Here is a 25,398-nt window from a genome sequence, read left to right as displayed (position 1 = left end):
CAAAAGTCCCCACATTTAAGTTGATCTCGCCTGAAAAAATAACCTGAATTGCGCAGGATAGGAACGATGAAGTTTGCTGCATTTTACGTGTTTTGCCTAATACAAGTCCGCTGGTATTTCAAAGGTATTACAGACTCCTGCTGCGGGACTGCCTGAAGCGTATTTCTTGTCTGATTCGTTCGACTAGTATACTTATCAGAACACAAAATTTCTCTACGCCTTATTAAACATGACTGTTAAAATAATTTTCCCACTCCACTATTTTCCTCGCCATAACTATACTTTTATCAGCACAAGGTCTTGCTGAAAGATGGTGATCGGATTGCGCAAGGAGGAGAATAAATACACAACTCGACCCAACTCTGCTTAGTTTTTGCACCTCCTACTCTACTACTGCACCGTTTTGTGTCGTGCTAAAAAGAAAGGCTAGGGCTGGTTGCCCTGAATGGACCTCTAGGATACATGTCATCCAGCTAAAAATCCTGCTAACAGTCTCTGTGAAGAGAAGTGAAATAAAGTAACTTCACACCTATTGGGACTTCCCAAAGTTTAAAATGTAGAAAAAATGACAAAAAAATCAGTTACTAAGTCTTCGGTATGAGATAAGAATTCATCGAATATTCGCAGTTTAAGCCGATCTGTACCACCTTTGCTACTAGTAAATTAATGCCATTTTTATTGTGAATAAAAATAATCATTTTTTATGCTGATCAAAATTAGCATAGCTAGCGACTTAACTCTGTGCCGAAAAAAATTCATTTGTCAGCTAGTGGTTTATTCACTAAAAAGAACTTGTCGATTAATGATATTGCGATGACTCTTGAGAACTTTAATCGCGATTTACCGGTGCTATGGTGAGCAATCATCTTTTCTTCAATATGACGGTCCCGGCGGGGTTAACTGATAATTATTTAACTGCAAAAAAGAAATAGCCGTTTTTCCCTTAAAATTCTCCTTTTTAAAAATAATGGTAAGAAACTAATCGTAAACCGTAAAATGGCCAAAATTTTAGCCATTAACCGTAACTGAAAACCATCGCCATACTGAGACTCTTACATGTCAAAAGATATTGTTCAATTATTCGGTGGGAAATTAAAGCCAATGAGACTGTGGAAATGTATGAATGGAATAAATGACATCCAAAAAAATTAAAATGCACAACTACCACGCCATTCTGTATTCTTATAATCAAGAGTTCGAGAGACTTTCCGACTCACTTGTTGACAAACCGCTTCCTTACCACAATTCATATCAAATGCCGCTGCAGGAATTGCTAAAGAATCCGCATGATACCGGTTTTGTGGTGAACTAAACGCAAGGTATGGTTAAAAAACATTTAAAACACGTGCATGCTGGACGAAATTTCCAATGGCTTGATTAAGATTGATAATTGATCAGAGGATGCTAACGCAGGTTTTATTTTCAGAATGAACGAAAGCAACATCAACGCCTCTCTACTCATTACTACTCATGACATTGTTTTTGGTACGTTGTACTCGTTTATTGTGTTTTTTGGCGTCATAACGAATGGCATAATCGTATCTATTGTACGGAAAACGCGAACCATGCACACAACAACAAACTATCTGTTGATGAACTTGGCTGTAGCCGATTTCCTAACGTTATTATTTTGTCCGGGTTTCTACGACTTTTCATTACACAATTTTCGATTGGGCTCTGAGACATTAGATGACATCTTTTGCAAGTTTATTGCAGGAAATGCAATCGTTTGCGTCTCTTTCGATGCCTCTGTGTTGACTCTGTGTGCCATTGCGGTGGAGCGCTACCTCGGTATTGTTAAACCTTTTAACAAACGTTGGGTGCTGACGAAAAAGAAAGTGAACTTTATTATTGTGGTTATTTGGGTGACAGCTGCTTTTTCAAGCCTTCCCGATATGCTGTGGACCAAGAAAAATAACGAAGACGTTCTTTCGCCATGGCGGTATCCATGCACGCGTCCCTGGACAGTTAGGAACCAGAAATTGAACGTCAAAGCTTACATCCTTAGTCATTCTGTCGCTTTAATCGTTCTGCCTTCAGTCTTGCTTTGTTTTTGCTATATTTCGAGTTCTGCAGCGCTCAAGTCAAGCGCAGGTGAACCGGATGAAGATCCCGCTAGCAAACGGAATATGAAAAGACTCTTAAAGCTTCTTATCTCGGTAGCTTTGGCATTTTGCACACTCTGTCTGCCATTTGCGGTTTTCTTTTTCTATGTCACTACACTTGCCCCAAACCATTTAGAGCAAAGCTTTAAAACGTTGTTTCTGACACACAGAATCGTTCGTTTTTTGAAATTTTCCAACTCATTCGTAAATCCCCTTCTTTACGCTGCTCAAAGCAAAAACTACAGAGAAGTTCTGTTTCAGAAACTTTGCCCCAAAAACAACACACGTAACACAGCAAACGATGCTGCAGTCAGAGCCAGAGAGGAGAAACATAGAATATATTACGAAACAGCCGTGTAAAATAACGGGCACAATAAAGAAAGGTCAGTGACACATTTGTCACGAGCGTGTTTAGTAGAAAACAACTTTATTCTTGCTTGACGAACAGAAAGAAAGACGGAGAAAGAAAACGGAATCCAAAGGGGATTCGAAACCTATTTGCTAAACGGTTTCGACTTCATAATTAAAGGTTCTGGAACATGAAATTACAAACTGTAACCTGTTTAGGGTGTGTTGAGTCATAGACTAAGCCCACATGTGAAAAGGGACCTTCTTATTGCTAAGATCAACAATCGGTCAAAGGCATTCTGTGAGGATATTGAAGAATATGGTTTATTTTGAACTCAGTCGCAAGTATACACCTGATGTTTTTGAAGCGAACTGAATATACCTCTGTAATTTGGTTTTATCAACTAAACTGAAATTGTAAATTGACCACCGTAAAGAGTTAAAAAGCTGAAATTTTGAGCGTTAGCCCTTCGTCAGAGCACTAATCCCCTGAAAATACCTCTGACAACTATGAACAAAATGGTTAAATTATTTTTTTTTTTGTAGGATCATCACGAAATAGAGGACTGTGTTCTCAAAAACCCTTGACACTAATCGGCAGAAACATTCAAAGAGATTACAATCGGACCCAAAATAGAATATCACCTATATAAATGATAATTTTTACCATAATTGGCAGTAATGTCGCAATTTGATTGGCCAGTTTGCCGTTGTCGATAAGAGTACACACAACGCTGCTCGCGGCAAAGTATCACGCGACCTGTCACTTACAGAAAGAATCGGTTGGTTTTTTTTTTTTTTACTTCGATGTTGTGATAAAAAAATAAATCGAAAGTGGTTTATCGTAATCTGCGGACCCAGTCGGCTGCGCCTCGCGAATCCACAACACTTTGACCATTGTGATGATAGAATATCGTCGTCAACATGAGTACAGACCACGTCAAACCACCGTCGATTTGTCAAGTTTTAGTGAATTAAACTGCCAGTCGTAAGATTGCTGAAGAGTTGGACATCAACCTGTTGACAAGTTATGGGGACGCACAATCGTCCCTTGGAAGAGATTCAATACCGATGAAGATTCTCGGAAATTTTGGATGCTTGCTAAATTGTAACAACTAATATATATAACTACGGACTCTTTGGCTTTCGTCGACAGGTCAACAATCGCTAATCTTTGCTAACTGTAGCATGTTATCATTCTTAACACTACTGAGTTGAATTTATTTCATCTTATGTTATCAACGTTAATCTGCGATCACTGAGATAACTAAATCTCCAAGATGATTTTGCTTTCTATAAGCTTTCGAGCTAAATTTCCCTATGGGGGCCGTCTCCTATTGACCGCTTTTATGTGTGGCAGTCATTCCGCTTTCTTTTATTCGATGTGCAGGCAAAAATACCACCAGCGTTTTGCTTCTTCCGCCTGATGACTTCGCTCGACTCCCGCTAAGTTTGCGCCTCTTTATAGGTATCGACCCACAGTGGGTATTACGAAACCAATTATCGTAAAGATGATCTGCGAATGGTTCTTATTTCTGTGGATTAAAAGATACCACTATTTAGAAGAGGTATCGTGAAACCACCGAAAATATATATTAGCCTATCAGGATAAGGGTAGTACCAAAAGTGAGCAATGAAAACTAAAACTGAGTGTACGTGACTGGGCTTTGAGCTTAGAAAATGAAAAAGGAGTAATGACGAAGTCGCTCTAAGTTTTGGTCTTGCATTTTGGTTTTTAAATGCAAATTAACTCGGGGAATAAGACTGAAACAAAAACAATTTCATACTTACGATCCTAAAAACTTCTGAAATATACCTTAAGGTTGCTATTACTTTTTCGCTTTATTTCTACCTTTTAATTTTAATTGTTTTTATATTTGTTCTTCTAATCTTTAAAATTTTAAAAGCCACTCATTTGTACGTGCTTTAATTCAAATTTGGTTTGATATTAAATCTTCCACTAAATGAAGTGTGTAGGTAAGGGAATGGGGGTTTCGAAAGCCAGTAGCAAGGCACAGCAAAGGGGAAAAAAAAAAATCAATTTTGAATTAGTTCCAAACTCGATAGCCCATTTCCGAATTACCCTTGACCTCTTTTTCAAAACGAGGCCTGGTGCTCAACCATTCTTGTGAAAATGAGTTTTATTTGCATGTAAATGAAAACTTATTATCATATGAAAGGATGAGCACCACGACTCGTTTTGAAAATGAGGCCAAGGGTAATTCGGAAATGGGCTATTAATCGAAACTTGACTTGAAAAACAAACTTCTTGGTACGAAGCGAAAGAGGATGATTTGACATTTTTCTGCCAAACATTGGGCTGAACTGAGTTGTCACATTGGAACCTGTAAGTAGTCTTCTTTTGCCTTTCCTGAACAAAACACTTCTGCAGGATGCTTCCATGTGAATAGACAGTATTGTTGCAATCTCATATTCACTTTGAAATGAATGTCGAAAGCAGCACATGATTGCTTTAGATTTATCGTTTCGCAAATTTCTTATCTCTCTCCTACTAACTTCTTCGACTCCTGCTCCTGTAAAATTCTTTAGTGCGGTTCACCATACCAATCTTAAGCAAATTCAAAGGTAACGTTGGATTTATGATCTTCAAACAATAGCTGAACCTTAAAAAAATTAAATAAACACGCTTTTCTAAACGGAATCAGACACCTCGAATATCTGAATGGAATAGGTGCTCCAGATAGATTGAAACCTATCATGCCGATCTGAATGGCTTGGCGCTAACGCTGCGGAAAGCATAAAGTGCTCCAAAATATGCCATCGGAATATTCATGATTCAGTTCTGAAGTGTTATCTACTAAAAAAAAAAACAAATAAATAAAAAACAAAGTAGTTTACATTTTCACTCGAGAATCGTCTTTAGATCATCCACAGTCGACTTAGATAGACTGCAATCTAATATCGCCGGGCGGAGGTCGTCAAATATTCTGTCAAACCTCTGAGTCTGAAGGCCTCAGTGCGTACTGAATATTCACCTGCCAATCACCATATTCTGGAAAATTCACCTGCAAATCCACAGCGTCACTTGCACTTACCCTTGAGTGAATAATCGATTGATAGATTTGAATCTTCTATGTATAATTTCCTTGTTCTCATAAGTCAAATAAAGTGTCATTTCAGCAATCTCGGGTTCCTTTAGTTGCCATGACTATCACAATGACGTTAAGATGAAAGGAAAATCAGCTTTCACATTTGTGTATTTTCGAACAACTTCCTCGAGAGAGAAAAATTGATCTTCCTTGTTCCCTTCACCAATGCATATCCTCAGATTTCATAGTCTTTTTCAATGTTAATTGAAGAAATTGGGGGCGAAAGATAGCAATATTGAGCTTCCATATCTTTGCGATGGTTTTCACTACTAAAGCAACATAAATTTACCAAAAAACTCTAAACTCAGGTTACTTCTACAAGTGCAAGAAATTTCTTCTATTCGCCGAGTTCTAAATGTTCTTGATTATTTTCTGCCACTCTGTTTGAACGTGTTTTTAAAAAGCGTCGGCTAATTCTCCTCAGTCCTTGTCTGTAGTTAGAACTTTGCGCTGCGTAAAGGAGAGGATTGATAAAAGAGTTGAGAATAAGAAAAAAGCGAACCACTCGGTGTACAAGGTGAAGAGAGTCGTAATTTTGTTTAAGTGTACTCTTTGAGATAAGGGAGACGTAAATAAAGAACACTGCAAACGGAATGCAACAAACAGCAAAAGCTACAGCGAGAGAGACGAGTAACTTTAAAAGGTGTTTCTTGGATTTTTCCGCTTCCCCACTTTCAGCGGAGTTTTCACAACAGATGTTTTTCTTAAAGTGTATTCCATAGAAAACAGAGCAGTAACAAAACAGAATCACAACTGTGGGCATCACAATAAACAGACTGCAAAATACAATTATATACGTCCTTTTATACGGCGTGAGTCGATCGAGAGTCCATGGTCGATTACAAGGATATGCTCTAGCCTCTGGATCGTAGTCGTTCGATAAAAATCCTGGTAAACATAGTAGCAACGCTGATACCCACGTTGCGACAATTGCATGACGGACGTTTCCTTTACCAAGTCTTGCATTTGTGTTAAATGGTTTCACGAGAGAAAAGTACCTTTCCACAGCTATGACCATCAATGTGAAAATAGACTCTAGAACAGTGACAGAGAGCACTGCATTTCCTGCAAACACCTTGCAAATGAAATCTCCATTGGTTTGACTCAGTCTTACGTTATGTAAAGAGAAATCATAAAAGCCCGGACAGAACAACAGTGACAGTAAATCGGCCAGGGCTAAGTTCACCAGCAAATAGTTTGTTGTTGTATGCATGGATCGCGTTTTACACACGATGGCGATCACAACACCGTTGCCAATCACACCAAAAAACACAATGATTGAGTAAATCGTTGCGAAAACGATGTTTTCAGAGGCAACGCCGTCGACAATTCTTCCGTCGATGGTAAAATTAGTTTCACTATTTCCGGAACTCATCGCTTATCAGAGAGGAACAACCCTCCAAATGTCATTTAACATTCCCACTGGCTTTAAATGCTTTTTCTACGATTCACAAGGGCTTTCAACGAGCGAAGTGATTGTTAAACATTGACTTTTCTTCACACACGATTTCGAAAGTTCAGCTGTGTAAATGCTTTGTTTCCGAGATGTTACAGGTGAATCGAATTTTTTAATATATTAGGGACCTTCAGCAACCACGACGGCGACAGCAACGAGGACGTGGAAAAACAAGAGATCTAATTGGCGGAACAATAGCTCAGCACGTGCGTTTTGAAACTTTGTACATTTCTCAGCCGTCCTATGCAAAACAACAACGTGAAATCGCCAAAATTTACGTCGTCTGCGAACCGAAACCGTGACGGCAAATTATTATAATTTCCATTTGGAGCTCAACGCTACTTTTGTACGTCATGCTGAAGTTGAGCCGTGGCGCCATATGAGACAGTAAGCTCCTGCAGCTATGTTTGAAATTCTAACTAAGAGTAGAAATTCATTTTTTAATCGGAGTCTTCCTTGGCGTTGCCGACCTGACTGCTTAAGGTCCCTATTAGCTTTCAATTTGGTCGATCAGTTCGGCATATTTAAAATTGAGGAGTAGCCAAGGTTAGCATTGACCGACATTTCCAGGTTAAAAAATTATTCTTAAACGTAAGCAAGAGAATTAATATTTATAATCTCTTGACATGAGCCAATGGCATCATCAGGATCTAAAGGGTTAAGAAATCATTTCCTGATGGTTTTAAAGTGGACATCCCGGTTTTTCTGTATACGCAAACAGTGCGTAAAAATAATTGTGTTCACGGTATTATCGTTTCACACTAATCTGTAACATCATGGCCGGATGATTTATAGACCAAAGATCATGATAGCAGCTTGTCTCTGTCAATACTCGCCCATCTTAAGAATCATGAATTATTTATATAGTTTCTAGTTTCTTCGCACGTAATAAATACGAAACAAAACGGGTCGGTTTCTAGGCTATTTTAATAAACATAAAATTTATTTTAATTTCATGTCCATGATAAGTCTCTGAAATTCTCTGTTAATTCTCACAACATGTACTTAAAATTAACAAATTTGAAAAAAACCAGCCTTAGAGGAATAGACATTTTCAATTGGGAGTCGAGTTTCCCACACGCAATGGAAAATACAATGGAGTTAAGTGAAAAACCGTTCCAAAATAAACAAACAGCATGAAATGTCTAGAAACTTTAATTTTGACGAAAATTTGACTGTGCTGTTTTTCATTTAGAATCGCTCGCATCGTAAAATTATTCATAACCTTAATTATGAATTTTTAATTCTACAGCACCTGCCACTATGTCATTCCACCCGTAAAAGTGCTAATTTGCGAATGTTTCTTTGTCATGACTGTGCAAACCCTTATGAAGAAAAAAAAAAAACATAGATTTCATTTTCTCGGATTTTGCGGTCACGGTAATAAACCCAAACAAAATTTTTCCCATGTTCTGGAAATTTCATGCATTGCTACAAGAACAATTTCACCTGTCTTTTACTATGGGGACTTATTGCTTTTCACTGCCCATTATCAAGTAAACCTCGAACTTGGGATTTTGGTTTGTTCTACAGTACAGTCCATTCTACTCCTTTTTTAAAAGGTATTTCCTTGCGCCCCACGTCGCTTGGTTGTTCAGTTGGAGGAACGACCGGCATAGGGTAAAACGACGACTGGACTGGACTATTTTTTGGACCATTTTTGGACCATTTTTTTGGACCATTTTTGGACCCTTTTTTTGGACCATTTTTTTGGACCATTTTATAAGGAGGGAAAAACACCGTTAGTACTCAGGGAGGGTTGGGTGCAGTCAATAAGTACTCAGGGAGGGTGGGAGGTGTTTGTAATTATAAACAATACTGGTTAATGGAGCTTTTACTTGATCGTGCAAATTATTTTAATCGGTTTTTCGACTGACTTTTTGTATATCAAAATTTTTGCGCTGGGCCGCGGCGTTTCTTTAATGTTTCTGTCAGCGAAAGCAAAACTGCCACGTAGACACTGGACTTTAATTTTTATTGAAAATATCGCGTTTACGATCCTCCACTGTTGAGTTGCCAGTCTGGCATAGGTTGTGCGTGTGCCTTTTGAGGCGACTTGTGCACCATCAGTTTTCCTTTGTGTATACAGTATGTAATTACCAGATTTATCTATCTTCCTTTGTCACTGATGTTATCAGACGAGATCACGGAATTTCCGGTCCTTAGCCCTTGACTTAGCCGCATACAGGATTCACAAGCGCTCTCGCAATTTTAACTTTTATACGTTTACTATAAAAAATCATTGTTGGTACAGTCGTACAAAACAACCGTCTCTCGGGTGTCTCGAAAACACAGACCTCGAAAACGCAGACCGCAGACCGCAGACCTCGAAGACGCAAACCTCGAAAAATTGTTTTTGACATTTCGAAGAGAACATTGGTTCACGCGCAGACGTCCAACGTTGAGCGCGGGACAAACCATATTTGGCTACCAAAATAGACATTCGCTGTGTACCACATTCCTTGAATGCAAAAATTCAAGTCCCTCGGCGATATCAATCACTGCCTTGAGAAAAAGCGGTAAAAAAATGTTGAAAGGCTTCGCCTGCTTGTATTTTATCGAGGCAAAGCAAAAATTCGAGGATATCTAAACCTGAACATTAAGACCGAATGGCAGGAAATCAAAACACTCGTATTCCATCATTATAGCAACCGGTTTAAGACCGATTAAAATAATTTGTACGATCGAGTTAAAGCTCCATTAACCAGTAGTGACAATTACAACCACCTCACGCCCCTCCCTGAGTGATAACAGTCTGCCTTCCACCCCTCCCTCAATACTTATAGACTGCACCCACCCCTCCCTGAGTACTAATGGTGTGCTTCCCCCCTTATAAAATGGTCCAAAAAAATGGTCCAAATTCAATGGTCCAAACTCCAATGGTTCAAAAAATAGTCCAGTCCAGTCCTTATTTTACCCTATGCCTGGAGGAACAGCTGTCGAGACAAGCTGAAGTATCCTTTCCTACAGAATTTTTTTTAGATAAGGTTCGAGCACGTTTTCTTGTAATTTGTTCGAATTATTTCCACTCACAATCTGAGGACTGTATAAAGTTCTTTGTTTCCTTCTGTTCTCTCACAATCTTAACACACGTACGCTTACAATCGTTGTTCGCTCTTTTTCTTGTTCACACTGTCGCTCTAACATTTCACAATAACTACGATCGTATTACAAGATTTCGATAATTACACTGTTGCCAGCTTGTTACTTAATCGCTTCGTTGTGGTTACATAATTTCTAAATCATGCACGTGTCTAAGAAGTTGTCACCAGATCCTTACGCGTGTCGCGCGTCGCGCGTGGAACTATAGTTTTCCGACATAATTCTAGTGCGCTTGCATGCAGAAACGTGTATTGCGTATTCCAACCACATCCATATCGAATAGCATTTGTGGTCTTTTGTTTCCTGTCACAAATCACTAGTGGTCATTAAAGATTGTAATCGGATTATATTCTGTCATTTTGATGTCGACTCTGAAGGTAAAGCAGTCAACGCTAAGAAAATAAGTGTCGTGCACAAGTCTTAGATCACAAAGAAACAAGGATGAATGTTTGACAGTTTAGGTTTGCAGTCAGATGTACGTATCTAGGGCGTTTACGTGTGATAGCAATAAAACTAGGGCACTCTGTAACATAAAGGGGGAATGATTAGAACGGTTGTGATGAGCGAAAGTATGACTGCAATAAAGTGAAGAAAACGACAGATACAGTCCTAAGTGTTTGTTGAACCAGCGAGCGCAGAGATATTCCTAACGCAGTAGATAATTCCGCAAAAATAGCTTTTTTCGTCGCTTTTGCAAATAGATATGGATAGAATGGTTTCATTCTGTTTGAAAAAGATGATCTGTTCATTTGCGATCCCAAGGGGAGAAGAGTTACAAAATGTTTTGGTCTCGCCACGTCACAGTTATCATGTCGGCGGAACATCAACATGTCATGTTCTCTTGTTAACAGCAGCTCGTTAAGCTGTGTTGTATGACACTATCTTGTTGTCTGCATGAATATTGTGATAACCAAGGTTAACGGAGATCTTTTACCATAGTTTTTATGCGAAGAAGTTGCTCCGTCAGTGATCCGAGTGATTCCAGTAGAGAAAAAAACGAATCATTCTCTTCCTGGATAAATCAAAGTTACATTCATAATGTTGATATCCACTTCGTGCATTAGTTGAGATTCATCATGGTGGTGTAATCATCAGTGCGCCAGATGATCTAAATACGAGCTACGATTATGTTGTGTTCATTGACAAGACACTTTACTCTCCCAGTGCCCCATTACACACCGACAGAGTCTCCAGTAAACCTGAGGCAGTACTAGTGGGTCTGCCTCCTTCACAGGCTTTTCCAAGAAAAAGCTGTTTCGTCCCCAGTCGCTCGCGATCGAATATTTTGGGGGGGCGAAGGGAGCGATGGGAAGGGAAGAGAGAGGAAAGGGGAAATCCTGTGTCGAATATATGCGAAGTCTGTCGAAAATTTGTAAATCGGTTCAGAGCGAGAATGGCGGATTTTTCTGAAGACGAAGCACGCCTTCCATCAATTGAAGATTTTTTAATGACACTCTTAGTGATTTAGAAGTTTCCATCGGAGAGTTATCGATTGAAGGTAAGTTGATCACATATTACAATACCCGGCTAAAATATGTCTTACTTGAGGCCACCGCAGTCCCGCAGTGGTGTTTAATAATGCTGCCCCCGTAGTCCGCAGTCTGCAGTGGCAATATTCCGAATAAACAAGTCTCTTGCTAAACCGACCGCATCAACCCCATGAACTTTAATAAATAGTATTAATACAGTCATCGCTTTCATCATTTTGTCGTAGATTTGGCTCGCCTAATTTAACTTTGGATGCGTTATAAGTTATAAGTTATATACTCACCTTCGATTTCCATTCAGAGATGGTGGAGATGAAGTGTAACGTTTGGCGGCCATTAATTTCCCACGTCTTAGTTCGTGCCTTCGCGACTACCTCCGCAGTTGCATATTTCTTATGAATCACCCTATAATGCTGACCCAATCCACTTTCTTCAAAAAATATCAAATTCTGACGGCAATTTTGCTCCAGACAGATGATTTTATTCATACTTAACTGAGCCTTGTGGACCGGTCTAGGAAATTCCGGGAAATCCGCCATTAATGCTTCCGCCATCTTGGATACAGGATTTGCCAGTCGCTTCGCCTTCTCTCCCCATCCCATCACTCCTTTCGCCTTTTCTTAATAATTAACTAGAATATCCCCAAAATACTCGCGAGCGAGCGACTGGGGACGAGGCAGCTAGTGGGTAACATTTAAATAAAATGGTCTCTCTTCCTCGGTTAATCAACTTTCAAAAAGTGCAGTTCTTGTCGCTCTGTGCGATTGAAATCGGATTCACTTCTTCACTTTATAAGTATAAATATCCTTTTAAATGATGCCCCTTCTCATTTTCCCTTCTTCACTTGCAGTTTAATACGCACTACAAAACAGGAGAAAACTAGACGCATTCTCATTCCACATAAATGAGGTTAATTTATTCTTTATGGAAAAAGAGAAATATTAGCCTTTTAACATTTGTTTTTTATTGGCTGTCTCAAGGCTATCAACAGAAAGGCCTATTATCTCTAGATCTCCAGCAGTGATATGTAAATATGAGATGTATTGTGTTGCTGGTTAGACCACTGAGGTACCTTTTTCAGTGTGTCTTGCCACTGGCAGAAAAAAATTAAAAGGCGTAAATGATTTCCATGGTATTTTAGACATAGTGAGCAAGCCGTCTAGACAGACAATAGCAAATGTTTATTAATGCAGGGGAATTTTAAAAGATAATAAACAAAGTATTAGAATTTAGAATTTAACAATAGCTTGTCAGATATAGTTAGCATCCATATTTGCAAATAGGTACCGAAAAACCTTTTTTGGGAGTATTTATCATTAAAGTTTAAAGTACCCGTTGCCAACCTAGCTAGATATCATTACGATGATTAGTGAGGCCATGAAAATTACAATTAAGATTAAATAAAAGTTCTACTGATTAGGATTTGGCATCAACTGTGTGGAAATAAGACCTAAAGTAATAGTTTTATATTTCGGCATCGTAAAGATAGAAGTTTTTTGTAATTATCCTCGAGAACATGCGAATGAAATAATCCTCCATGAATAATGGCAGGGATCAGTTCTTATTTACGGCGGAGCTTGTTATAGTGGGCGATTTTTAGTCCTTCTGTATGAGTATGGTGATAGTTTCAAGTGTTGCGACAGTGGTACCTAATTGAGGGCGCAAAACTGTTTCTCTAACCTCACAGCTTAGCAAGTCCACCTAGTTCCACACAGTAAGATTTCTGAGATGTTCTTCTTAAGGCTCTAGAGAGCATGCAGCTTTCGAAGATTCTCTTGAACCCGTCCCTAAAATTGGAACTTTGCAAGGCGTAAAGCAATGGATTGAAAAAGGAGTTCGAAAAAAGGCAAAAACGACATAGTCTGTGAAGTAGATGAAGAGTATTGTAATTATCCTGGACGAATGCTTGCTTAGAAGATATCAAAACTATGAAAAATACAGCAAATGGCAGCGAGCAGAGGGCGAAAATTATTGTGAGCCAAATGAGAAGTTTGGCCAGTCGTTTTTTTTCTTGTTTTTCACGGCTTCCCGTGACAGACGACTCGGAAAAAATTGTTTTTGTGAAATATAAGCCACGGATGATTTCAAAATAGCAGAATAGAAGGATAACAAAACTCACCACACCAAAACCAGTACACGTGAAGATGATAAAGGGTTTGTGAAGGAAGTATTCATCTAAACTCCATGGACGTTTGCAGGGATATTTTGAATAAGTCGGAGTGACGTTGTACGTATTGGCTTGAATATCTGGGATGCACGACAACAAGCCTAACAACCACAGCCCAGCTATGAAATATTTAACCCGATCCTCGTTGATTCTCAAATTAGAGTGAAAAGGTTTGAGAAGCGCCAGATACCTTTCCACAGCAATCGTGCAAACCGTAAGAACGGCCACGTTGATGGTAATTGGAACTATTACATTTCCTGCAAACAGCTTGCAGATCAGATCTCCCGAGAATCCATTTAAATAAACGTTCTGAAGCGCAAAGTCGTACAGTCCAGGGCAAAACAACAATGTTAGTAAGTCTGCCAAAGCCAAGTTCATTAGCAGATAGTTAGTTGTTGTGTGATTTGATTGGGTTTTGTGAATTATTGTGATCACGATTGAGTTTCCTATCACTCCAAAGAGAACTATGAAGGAGTACAAGGAGGCGAAAACCACATCGTGAGTTGAAATCGTTGCTTCGGTAAAATTTCTGCTCGTGTTATTACTTCCAGGCATGCTTGATCGAACGTAGCTGTTTCGGTGCTTCTAACAGTAAATGAGATTCCGATTCTAATAAATAGCTTTTTTCCCTCATTCATCAGATTGCAGCAAGATCGCCATAGGTTTGCTTAGATCCGCAAGGATGGCTTCCACATGATAAATGCGAGAGAAAAATACAATTAAATATACTACCTCTACACGCGGTGTTCCTAGTCAGCTGAATACACTGAGGAACATGCAAAATACCACTACATTATCAAGTAGCTTTTAAGTGCCGAGACCAATAAGGTATGTCTTCTCTGTGTTGCGACACGGGAGATGCAACAAGGTCGCTAAAGTGAAAATAAAGTAATTAATATTTCATCATCACATTATTCAAAGTTGCAATTTAATACTTTAAGAGGTGAAATGCTATGTCTATATATCATTGTGAAAGAATAAAAAGGGTTTAAATAATAACCTGAAATCATTTGAACGGCTGTGTTGAGGTTTAGGGTTAAAATAAATTGAAAACCAGAAACATACGCTTTCTAAGGCCAATCATAGAGTATGATATGTTAACATACAATGTCTTAATAATAACACCTGACAAACAAGACAAGAGAAGATACATATCATTTCGGAAATGACGTTTGTTTTGGATTGGGATAGGTATTACCAGTCGAGCTTCCATTACTTTTGTCTCTATTTGTCTTTTCACGATTGGGAAGTCAGTTATAAGCCTTATTCGTTCAATAAATTTCATCAGAACTCGGCTGAGCATGCCATAGTTAACGTGAAATGCGAGCGTGTCTTATAAATTCAAATGAAGTAGCTGACAGGTGAATTAAAAATAGAACAGCTTATTTCAGAAACTCCCTTGTTCAATTTCAAAAATTCAATCTAGCCTAAAACAAATAATTTAGATTTTTAGTAGCCGGTAAAATCCGCTTTTGACAGTTCAGCTCAAGGTCTTCTGACATAGCGACTGAAAATACAGCGTCCATTAGCAGAATATTTGCTCTTAAGGTAGCAGGTGTAAAAGTTCCCTCAAGGCCTTTTCACCAGTAAGATCTGAAAGTTGTTTCTCCAAACCAATGACCATGGAATTTCTCTTTTGCTAGTCGAGGAAATATGACGTTACATCAAGCACGATTCTCTGGTTAATAGGTTGCATCAACTAAGTTGAAATTGTAAATTGGCCACCGTAACGAGTTAAAAAGCTGACGTTTCGAGCTTTAGCCCTTCATCAGAGCGAATGACGAAGGGCTAACGCTCCAAACGTCAGCTTTTTAACTCGTTACGGAGGCAAATTTAAAATTTCAACTTAGTTGATATAACCAAATTACTTTGTTACCCCCACCCACGCAGCACCACAGTTTCTTTAGAAACTTTCACCCACGATTCTCTGGTTGAAGCTTTACATACTGCAACTTTTAACTGTATCGAACGTAATCCGGAAATAGTTTGGTGTAGCTTTATTTCGCTCTATGACTGATCTAGAATAATCACCTATTTTTTAAACCAATCGGATGCAAAACTTACAAAACCAACTACGACTTTTATTGACTACTCGTGTTTGCTGCACCCAAGCACAGTTTTCTGGCTTTAAAACTGAGTTCTCATAGCTCCCGATGATAGTTTCTTCGTTGTATCATCTCTTGATGATAGCTTCCTCTACCCTGATCGACAAATCAGACTTAAAACTCAAGTAAAATCGATCGCGATGTGGTCGCTCTCGTTTTCCCGCGCTTCAAGCAGTTTGCTTGTTAGTCGGGCGACCGACTATAGGTTTACCTTCGGGTTTCTCTACAAAGCTCAGTCACGTGCAATGGGGAATACCGCAGACACGAAATAACGGCGCGACCTTCTTTCCACGATGTCGAAGATGGCGGATAGGTCGACTATGTTAACAAATGGTATCATCTTTTCTACGCTCGAACTTACAGACCAACACACCGCTCGCGGTAGACCCACTTAAAAAGGTAGCGTGTGTAATGAGCGTATATTTCGAAACGGGTCGTTCCGCGAACTCAAAATAGCAGAAGAATCAGATGATTTAGCGAAGGTCTAACTCGAATCAAACCAGATATCAAATGAGTTAAATGTGGACAGGGTGACAGAAGAACACTTGCTGATAAAACCAAGGTGACTCGTGATCAAACTCTAGGAAATGAAAACAAAGATGCCATGTTGGACTTTTATCAGAGTGAGGATAGACGCAATTGTTATATTTATGTGACCTTTATCGTGATAAGCTTACATTTGTTGTTTTTGCTTAAACAGAGTACATTATCAGCTGTTATTTTTCTGTTTGTTCCATTAGTTTTGTCGCTTTTGTGCGTATATTATATTCGCATATTGTTGCGCAGGAATGTCTGTTTGGTACCAAACAACGTGGTGTCGGATATGATGATGTATATGATGATGATGAAAGTAGCGTCATGTTTTCAGCAAAAGTGTGACGAATCAGCGTTGTGTGTACAAAATAAGAATGATGTTGCAAAAGAAATAACATTATTGTGCAAAGGAATTCATTGTTAATCGTTGTAACATTAACAATGGTGATCGAGTACCATGTGCGAAGACGATTCGCTCGTGATCCTACTCCAACAATCAAGGCACCATATAGTCAAGGTGATGTTACTATGTACTTTGGTGAAAATGCTGAAAAACAATGCGTTGCTATCAGTTTGATTGCTTTGATTTATAAGAAGATAAAAGGAATACATACCTGTCGTGACCTGGTACAAAGTTTGGAGAGGGTAATCAATTGTATTCAACTTTGTCACAATGTACAGGGTAGATGTATTTAATGCAAACAGAATAACCGTCGATGATTCCTTTGTCTGAGAAAAATTACCAGCTTAATTATAGTGAAGGCTACCGTGGTAATCTACATCATTGTGATTCAATAATTGAGGGATATCAGTACAGTATGTCTATAGACAAGGCCTTTGAATCACTCTTGTCACATAATTACTCGTCAATTATTCTGACAGTAGAATGTGTTGGTGTCAGTATCTATCATGCTGATAATGGGAGTTATAAGACATTTGACTGTCGTGCAAGAGACAAATATGTTAGAAGCCATCCCTCAGGTACATGTGTACTATTAGAAGTACCATGTATTCAGGGCTTAGTACAGTATTTCCAGACTATACACTCCCTCAGTGACAATTATGAACTCAGAGGAGGGCAGACTAGTACATATGAAAAAACTGCAGTGAACAGTTTGGGAGAAGAACACAACTGCTCTTGTAAACAATGCTCTTCAGTAGGGCTTTATGCATGTGTTAGTCAGTAGCAAAGTCTTGTAGTTATTGGAATTCCAGAACCCTATGTTGCATAACTGACCAAGTAAATAAATTCTACCGTAACATGGGCATAAACAGGCGTCTAAAAAGGGCAGATTTATACAGGAGTCCAACTTAAAGCCTGTAGCCCGACTTACGATCGTTTTATATTCGCTTGGAGTTCCCATCGGATCCTGATGATAGTTTCCTTCATGCTGATGTTTCGATACCTTCCTATCGAGGTACACCCTGATAATCATTATCTGTATGCTCGACAACGTCTTCTAGTTGTAAAACGAATTTCCTTCATTGACACTTCTAAGAATCGAAGGGTAAATAAGCGCAGTGCAGCAGCGACCATTTGAATCAATCTTCCTAAATCAGCTCTCCCACAAGAAAACACAATTGTCGATTAAATTCTGACTGAAGCCATCTATTCAATCTATACCATTCAAAATGCCCCTTTCATCAAGTGTGGAAATCACCTCTTAGAGGTAAAAAGTGAAATTTTATTGACAGGGTTAGCCGTTAGGCTAAAAAAAACAATTTGGACAATTGGGTTAAATCAATTCAACGCAAATGTCCATAACCGTATCCAAGGTTACCGATCGGACTTTACGGGCACTATTGAAAATCCAACAGTTATCATGATGCCTGTGATTTAGGTGGAGGGAAGATAAATGCACCGTCTGGTATGAACTAATGATGCAGCCTTCACTAACGCTTTAATGAGCTTTAGGTGTTGGAGCGCATCGGCCGAAATGCAGAAGGCACAATACCGAATATGGGCAAAAGAGGAAGTGCACAATAATGTTCTCATAACATTTTTTCCAGTTTAGGTCCTAAAATATAACACAGCTCAGACAAAGTAATTTCCAATTTCAGTATAATCATCTGAAAGAGCTTCATTTAAATTAAATGTCATTTAATCGCTTTATTCAATCAGGACAACTGTGGGATTAATTGAGTTGATTGTTGGTTTTGGTATGTTGCTTCCGTTAATAAAAACAACAGATACGCGATAGACGGGAAGATTCTTCAAAGTTTAAACGTGATGGTGGAAGGTAAATGCTGCTTCTCGTGCTTACATCTTCCTTTTTCTGTGTAATTGTTTCTTTTTTTTCCTTTTTCTTCATATTCTACTTTTCTTTAAACTTTTTTTCGCTTCCACTGTCTTCCGACTTTTTCTTTTTAAGCATTCGTCGTGTATCTATTTCTTCATAGATTATGACCACCAATAAAATGAACTGAATATCACTCCTTCTTTATAATAATAAATAATAATAATAATAAATGTTTATTCACAATCAATAAAAAGTGAAAAGGAGATAAAAGAGGTTATCCCTTTCTAGTTTATCTCCTGATCCTAAAATATATTACGACATTAATTTAGATACAACTATATGATTATATGATACATCAAAAATAAGAACTTAGTGTTAACTAGCAAAATTTACGAGGTGACTTCTCAGTCTATTCTTAAAAATATTCAAATTTGCCGCCTCAGCGATTTCCTTTGGCAGATTATTCCAACTAGTAATTCTACGTATAAAAAATGAATCTTTGCAACTATTTAAGGTCGCTGATGCAAACTTAAGTTAAAAACGGTGATTGGCACTTAAAGGCCTAAAATCGTGTGCAAACATGAAAAATGCCGAGGGATCAAGTCCATTAAGTCCATTAAGCACACTTGTCTTATAACACTCGGTAAGTGACGAGAATAATCTTCTTTGCTCAAGTGTTGGCCATTTAAGAAGTTTTAAGCGCTCTTCGTAGGTCATATCTTGCCCAATTTTTCCAAGGGCACATTTGGATGCTCTACGTTGTACCTTCTCCAAGGTATTTGAGTCTTTTTTAAGGTGCGGACACCAGACTGTGGAGCAGTACTCGAGTATCGGACGGACTAGGCTTTAAGCAATATTTTCTCGATAACCGGTACCAGTTTATTAACAGGGACCTTTGGCAAATTATTTGGAACTTAACGCTGCTTACATGCAATATGCTAAAGTCGATGTGAAGCCAAATGAGACTGTGGTGGAACACATCCAGCCATATCGCGGAGTCACAAAGGTATGAAAAACGTATACGGTGACGGACGGAGAATATACACCAAAATTATTATTAAATTAAATAAAGTATATATTTATGAATAAATAATAAATTTTTGATTACCGTTTTACCTTATTTTCAAAAAGGTGCAATGTGTATGTATTGTTTTCTAGCATCGGTTTTCCTCCACTTTCTTGATGTTTTTATTCAAATCAGACAGAAACCGGTAGCAGCAAGCCACCTGCAGCTTTTATCATAATGGCTTTTTAGTTGTCTTTAACCCTGGCACATCATTCAGACTTTTGTTTCTTTTAGAGTCTCATCCATAAATGCAAGAGCTGTCTCTAGGAACCATTTTTCCGAATTTAATTAGCATATCCCATTTTCTTTACCTTCTGCAACCAGTACGCTACAGATCCCATTTTCTCTTCGTTCGTTTGTCTGTTTGTTTGATTTGCTCTTTTTAGTCTTCTCTCCAACAGCAGTTTACGGATAGGGGCTCATTTACATTATTTTGTTTATGAAAATTTCAAGGACAAATACTCAGCAGGCCTACGAGAGCCCACTTAGTACACAGCTTAAGAAACTGAGTTCAATCTCCTATTACTGTTTGACGCCTTTAGATAGACAATTTACACTCGAGCTTAGAATGTTACGAGTACAAGAGAGCTGTATGCCTCTCTTTTGTGCTATAATAGGAGTGTCATACTAGAACGCGTGAGGAGTCTTAATTACTCATTTTAGCGACAAAGGGAAATTTTTCTCTGCTGATCATATTTATGGTGAATAATTTTCACGTAAAGCTGCTGAAATCTTCAGAAGTGCATAGAACGAATCGCTGATAGATTTCACCAATATCAACACGAAACGGCCTTAGTATATCTGTCTTCATTTTAAAGAACTTCAAGACTGAGGATAAAATGAGGAAACTCTTTCGTGAGGTTATTCCGAACCGATGACCAATATACTATATACAGCTGAAACCTAACATTTAGCATTTCATTTTCGGCGAGAAATTTACATTTTAACCTGCATTCACTCGTCTATGTAAACAACAACATTTAGGCTGTCGACTTTTCACCTGTCAAGCCAACAGCAGTGTTTTTGTGAAAGGTACGGAATATTGAAAAAAAAATTAAGTTCGTTTCATTATTTTTCAGCTGAGAACAGGAGAGGGAAGAAGTTATCCCAAAAGGCTTAGAATCTGAATTGAAAACAAAAACATTTTGTGGTTTTCTGATCAAGAGATCCGAACAGGTGGATAAATGACCAACGAAAGTCTGTTTAGCTCTGAACCCGATGGTTCCTTAACCAAAGTGGACATCGTTTTCGCCGTGATTTACTCGTTGATTGTTCTTCCTGGAATTGTGGGCAACTGCATCATCTTAATAATTCTGTGGAAGAACTCCTCGATGCACACAACAACAAACTATCTGCTGATGAACTTGGCTGTGGCCGACCTGATCACTTTGCTACTCTGTCCCGGTTTGTACGATTTTGCCATAACGAAAGTTCATCTACAGGGTATCACCGGAGACTTGATTTGTAAGCTGTTTGTGGGGAACGCTATCGTCCCCATCACCATTAACACAGCTGTACTGACAGTTTGCACCATCGCCGTGGAGAGATATATGGCGCTTGTGAAACCGTTTCGCACCGCAAAACTGACTAAAGAATCTGTTAAATATGTTATAGCAGTTCTGTGGCTGTTAGCTCTACTGTCGTGCATACCAGATATTCAAGCCAATACGTACGACATCTCGTCTACCAAATATCCTTGCAAGCGTCCATGGAGTTTGGATGAATATTTCTTTCACAAACCCTTCATCATCTTCACCTGTGTTGGGTTTGGTCTCATGAGTTCCTCGATACTCATCTTCTGTTATTTTGAAATCATCCGTGGATTATACTTTACCAGAACAATTTGTTCGGAATCGACATGCAATGTCGAAGAAAGAAAGGCCAAGAAGCAATTGGCTCGACTAGTAATTTGGTTGGCAGTCGTCTTTGCTGCGTGCTCGCTACCATTCTCCATATATTTCATTTTCTTGATATCGGCCGACATTAGAACTGTCAAAGAGAACTACAACGTTTTGTTTGAGCTTCACAGGGCTACACGGTTTTTACTGTTCTCGAACTCTTTTTTCAACCCCTTGTTATATGCCTTACAGAGCTCGAATTATCGAGACGGATTTAAGTTAATTTGTAATGTCAATTCTGGATTGCTTTGTTGCAAGCGTGAACATGTTGCGCGAAGTTTAAGCCTCACTCGAGGAGGGGAGACATTGCATTCATCCCAAGGAGTTTTTGTCGTAAAGGAGATAGCGGTTTAATTTCTAAATTTAAAAACGATGACTAACTGCAATCAGTACTTAAATCTAAAAATGTAAGCCTTTTCCGCACCCCGAGAACATTTCACTGCTTGCTATTTTAAGGATGTCATTTTTTTCTTTCGAACAACCTGTTTGCGGCCCCACTATAACAACATTGAAGGATGAGATCAAAGATTCTTCATTTCGAACTAACAACCCGACAAAGACACTTGGGGGTACGATATAATATTTACATAAGCGGAATTTTAATGTCATACTAGAAAAATAAAACTGACGGCTGACAAACTTAATGGAGCTGTAATGGTATAAAAATAACGTTTCTTCCAAAAACGTCTCGACCCTCTCACGAAGATGTTACCTTTTTCATTTTTTTATTGACCTGATTGACGTGTATTAACTAAAATGATAAATATTTTTAGTGCAAAATCTAGATTTTGGCGTTAATGTGGATAACTTGACAGACAGTAAATTTCAGGTATTGTTTGCGCAAGGGTTAGATCTTTCACTCTCCGATATGTTAGTAATTTAGGTGTGCTTTGAAACTCATTTTGATATAGCTCTTGAGCGTGAAGATTTTGATCCGCATAAAAGACAGCAGACAATTTCAAGTTTAAATTTGATCCAGACTAAATAAATTTCAATTTTCTCTCTGTTGTGTTTTACCGGAAAAAGGAGCAAATTAATTGTTTCTAGCTTTTTCTCGATGAAAGTAGACACTATGTTGACGAAACGTTTGCGACACGATACACACAGACTGCGTTCGTTCTATTTTCTATTGGGCTTAGAGTTGAGTTTTGAGCGTAGGATATTTTTAGAATATAAATACTATGGATTTTCTGGGAAAATAAGTAGTCTTCTTCTTTTTATTAAAACTTAGTTTGGGTATTATCAAGAGACATCAGAATAAACGGACAATACTACCCTAGAATGCATAACTGTATGGACAAAACAAATTCATCAGAACAACTGGTTCAACTTAACGCACACGTTGTCCCTAACAATATTTGCTTTGATAACAAAAGACGCCTAATGACAAACAAATTCATGATACCCCACAAAAGAATATATCAATTCAATATAACCTCACAAAAAGATAAAACCAAAGCTTTCTTAAAAAGAAGCCACTCTAATCTAATTTTGTGCGAAAGCAATTTCTTAAGACTTATATTTCGTCATTTCAATGAAAGGGCAAAATTAGGCACGAAAATTAGATTCCACATAGGTTTTTCTGCCAAATATAATTTTGATGAGACTTAGAGATGAATAATTTGTAACTACAGAAAACGATTCTCACAACACTAGAAGAAGAGAATCATCCATAAAAAGAATTGGTTTTGATATCCTCTTTTTTCGATTTTACAATTTTATGAAGAAATTACTTTCTAAATCAGCTTTTCAGAAAATGAAATTTTCATGTTTATTTATAAATGCAAAAAAAAAAAAACAAATTAAACGAGCTAAACTTGGCGAGCGATATTGTGCTAAGCAAATGACCAGAGTACACGAAAATTCAGTCGAATGGCCATCGGGTGTTAGTGTTCTAAGTTAAGGTGTTAATGTTAAAGTGACAGCGTTTAAGAATCGATCGCCGTGAAAGGCAATGGCTTTTACAGGTTTTTTATATTTGAATCGGTGGCTAGATCATACTGCTCGACTCTGGCAATGTAAACTTGCAATACTTGCAATATTTCATTATTAGGGGTTTCAGCATTCTCTCCTTAACTAAAAAAAGCAAGTAAAAAAATTAACATCTTTTTTTTGTTGGCCATACAGGCCTTCTGGTGTTATTTATGGTCAGCATTAATCGGCACCGGACTACACACGAACAGATCACGAACGATATTTCTTTTTGGGCAATTTAGTTAGGCTTTCATGTTTTATCGTTCAGTCACCCACGTTCAGTTATCCAGTGACGCAAAACTGGGCAGAGGCTAGGAAAGGGGCTGAGCTCAAAATTAGAGGCCAGCCGGCTTCTCACCCCTGCTTAGATAGTACGTAAGTGTTCGCTCTTGCAAAAAGACCGACGCCAAATGACTGCATAAATGCACGGCGTTAGATAATCGCTCCCTCAAGATTTCTTTAAAGTGTCTTTCTAATATGTAGATGCATAATGCGTGAGAACCCCGTTACAACTCTTTGTCTTCATAAATATATCACTGTTTATAACATAACCAAACTAAAGCGCGCGCTCTGATTGGTCAATTTAGCGTCCCCCATTTGCCCATGGGTGTACGCTGCTGACGTGAGCAAATGCAAAGACTATTTTTCCGCGCGCGCGCGTTTTTTCTGGTCGCGTAAGATTTGTCAAATAAAAGGGAACTCTTTAGCTACAATGTATCAATGTCATGTTATAAAACAAATGGTAAACACCACAGCGTACACTATTGAGTTATGGATGCACTTGGGAGGTTTGCTAAGCACTCAAGAAGCTAGAGTTGCTCTCGGCTATCGCCTCGAGCGACTCTTACGCTTCTTTCGTGCTTAGCAACCTCCCGCGTGCATCCATAACTCAAAAGTGTACGCTGTGGTGTTTACCATTTGTTAAATATTCACAAATACGTCTTTTCCATGAATCCATTTTCCTTACGGGGGAAGTTTCCTGCATCATTGTTTGGAGATGAGACGTTGTTTTCGTTGTCATGGAGATATTTTGCAGCCAAGAAATGGAATGAACTCTCAAATGACATTAGAATAAAAGTGGGCACCAAAGAAATAGTAAACAGAATTAGACCATTAAATTTCGGGGATTAATAGATTTGTAACGTTAGTTTTAATGGCATTTTGATTGCGGCGGTAATATTGTAATAACAGTTTTAAAAAGCTTTTAATCAGTATTTAATTTGTGATTTTACCCACTGTGATATTAGCGATGTTAGCTGTTAGGTTAGCTGTTAGGTTTTCATTAGGTATTAGGTGGAATACCTGTAAACTAGCTCTTAAGCTAAGCGTATTTCCACGTTAAATAAAGTATTAGTATTAGTATTAGTTGTCATATTCTGACTCGTTACCACTCTCTAAATGACATGATTTCTTAGCCAGGTTCCTTTGGATTAGATGGCGCATCACCTCTCGTCTCTAAAAAGTTAAGATATCGTTTTACCTTTTTAATACATTCTCACTCGATTTTAATAAGAGGATTCATAAAATAGATAAATAAATAAAGTCATCGATAAAATAAATCTTTGCCTTCAAGTTAAATACAATGCGTTATTTTCCTACCTCTTTTTCATTAGTTCTTCTTATTTTCCAAGAGGGCTTTGGCTTTCCCGGAACGAACTTTCCCGTAAATAACTATGTTGAGAGAAAATATATTACTGAGCACGAGTGGTTTTAGTCGCGCAGTTATGGGAACGAAAACTGTAATTTTGCCAACTTTCAAGGCTTGACCAATAATTATAGGGCAATTCAATGAAAGAAACCTCAGAC

At 38.3% G+C, this 25,398-nt stretch overlaps 4 protein-coding genes across 7 annotated transcripts; 2 read left to right on the top strand and 2 right to left on the bottom strand.

Annotated features, from left to right (window-relative positions):
- Window positions 1–791: 791 nt before the first annotated feature.
- LOC148733171 (tachykinin-like peptides receptor 86C) lies at window positions 792–2,498 on the top strand. The gene is made up of 2 exons (XM_088755924.1): window positions 792–1,319; window positions 1,427–2,498. The coding sequence occupies exon 2, from the start codon at window positions 1,428–1,430 to the stop codon at window positions 2,463–2,465; it is 1,038 nt and encodes a 345-aa protein (XP_088612050.1). The 5' UTR covers window positions 792–1,319; window position 1,427; the 3' UTR covers window positions 2,466–2,498.
- A 1,353-nt stretch (window positions 2,499–3,851) lies between these two features.
- On the bottom strand, window positions 3,852–7,237 carry LOC148733170 (tachykinin-like peptides receptor 86C). 3 transcript variants are annotated; one of them, XR_015999640.1, is made up of 2 exons: window positions 5,313–7,237; window positions 3,852–3,988 (listed from the first exon to the last, which is right to left on the bottom strand). XR_015999640.1 is itself a non-coding variant. In XM_088755923.1 (1 exon), exon 1 carries the CDS (start codon window positions 6,936–6,938, stop codon window positions 5,901–5,903), a length of 1,038 nt encoding a protein of 345 aa, XP_088612049.1. In that variant the 5' UTR covers window positions 6,939–7,237; the 3' UTR covers window positions 5,228–5,900. The 3 variants fall into 3 exon arrangements, 1 of the variants encoding a protein (XP_088612049.1); XR_015999641.1 differs by having other exon boundaries at window positions 3,884–3,988; window positions 5,510–7,237; XM_088755923.1 differs by lacking the exon at window positions 3,852–3,988 and having other exon boundaries at window positions 5,228–7,237.
- LOC111329250 (tachykinin-like peptides receptor 86C) lies at window positions 4,664–24,954 on the top strand. 2 transcript variants are annotated; one of them, XM_022933885.2, is made up of 2 exons: window positions 4,664–4,800; window positions 20,800–24,954. In XM_022933885.2, the coding sequence occupies exon 2, from the start codon at window positions 20,905–20,907 to the stop codon at window positions 21,970–21,972; it is 1,068 nt and encodes a 355-aa protein (XP_022789620.1). In that variant the 5' UTR covers window positions 4,664–4,800; window positions 20,800–20,904; the 3' UTR covers window positions 21,973–24,954. The 2 variants fall into 2 exon arrangements, with proteins under 2 accessions (XP_022789620.1, XP_022789621.1); XM_022933886.2 differs by lacking the exon at window positions 4,664–4,800 and adding an exon at window positions 19,141–19,660.
- Window positions 12,503–15,181, bottom strand: LOC148733169 (galanin receptor 2b-like). Its single transcript, XM_088755919.1, has one exon. It carries the CDS (start codon window positions 14,328–14,330, stop codon window positions 13,290–13,292), a length of 1,041 nt encoding a protein of 346 aa, XP_088612045.1. The 5' UTR covers window positions 14,331–15,181; the 3' UTR covers window positions 12,503–13,289.
- Window positions 24,955–25,398: the final 444 nt, after the last annotated feature.

The sequence above is a fragment of the Stylophora pistillata genome, chromosome 4, assembly GCF_964205215.1.
Source record: "Stylophora pistillata chromosome 4, jaStyPist1.2, whole genome shotgun sequence".
Classification (NCBI taxonomy): Eukaryota; Metazoa; Cnidaria; class Anthozoa; order Scleractinia; family Pocilloporidae; genus Stylophora; species Stylophora pistillata.
This window is presented reverse-complemented; position numbering and strand designations above follow the sequence as displayed.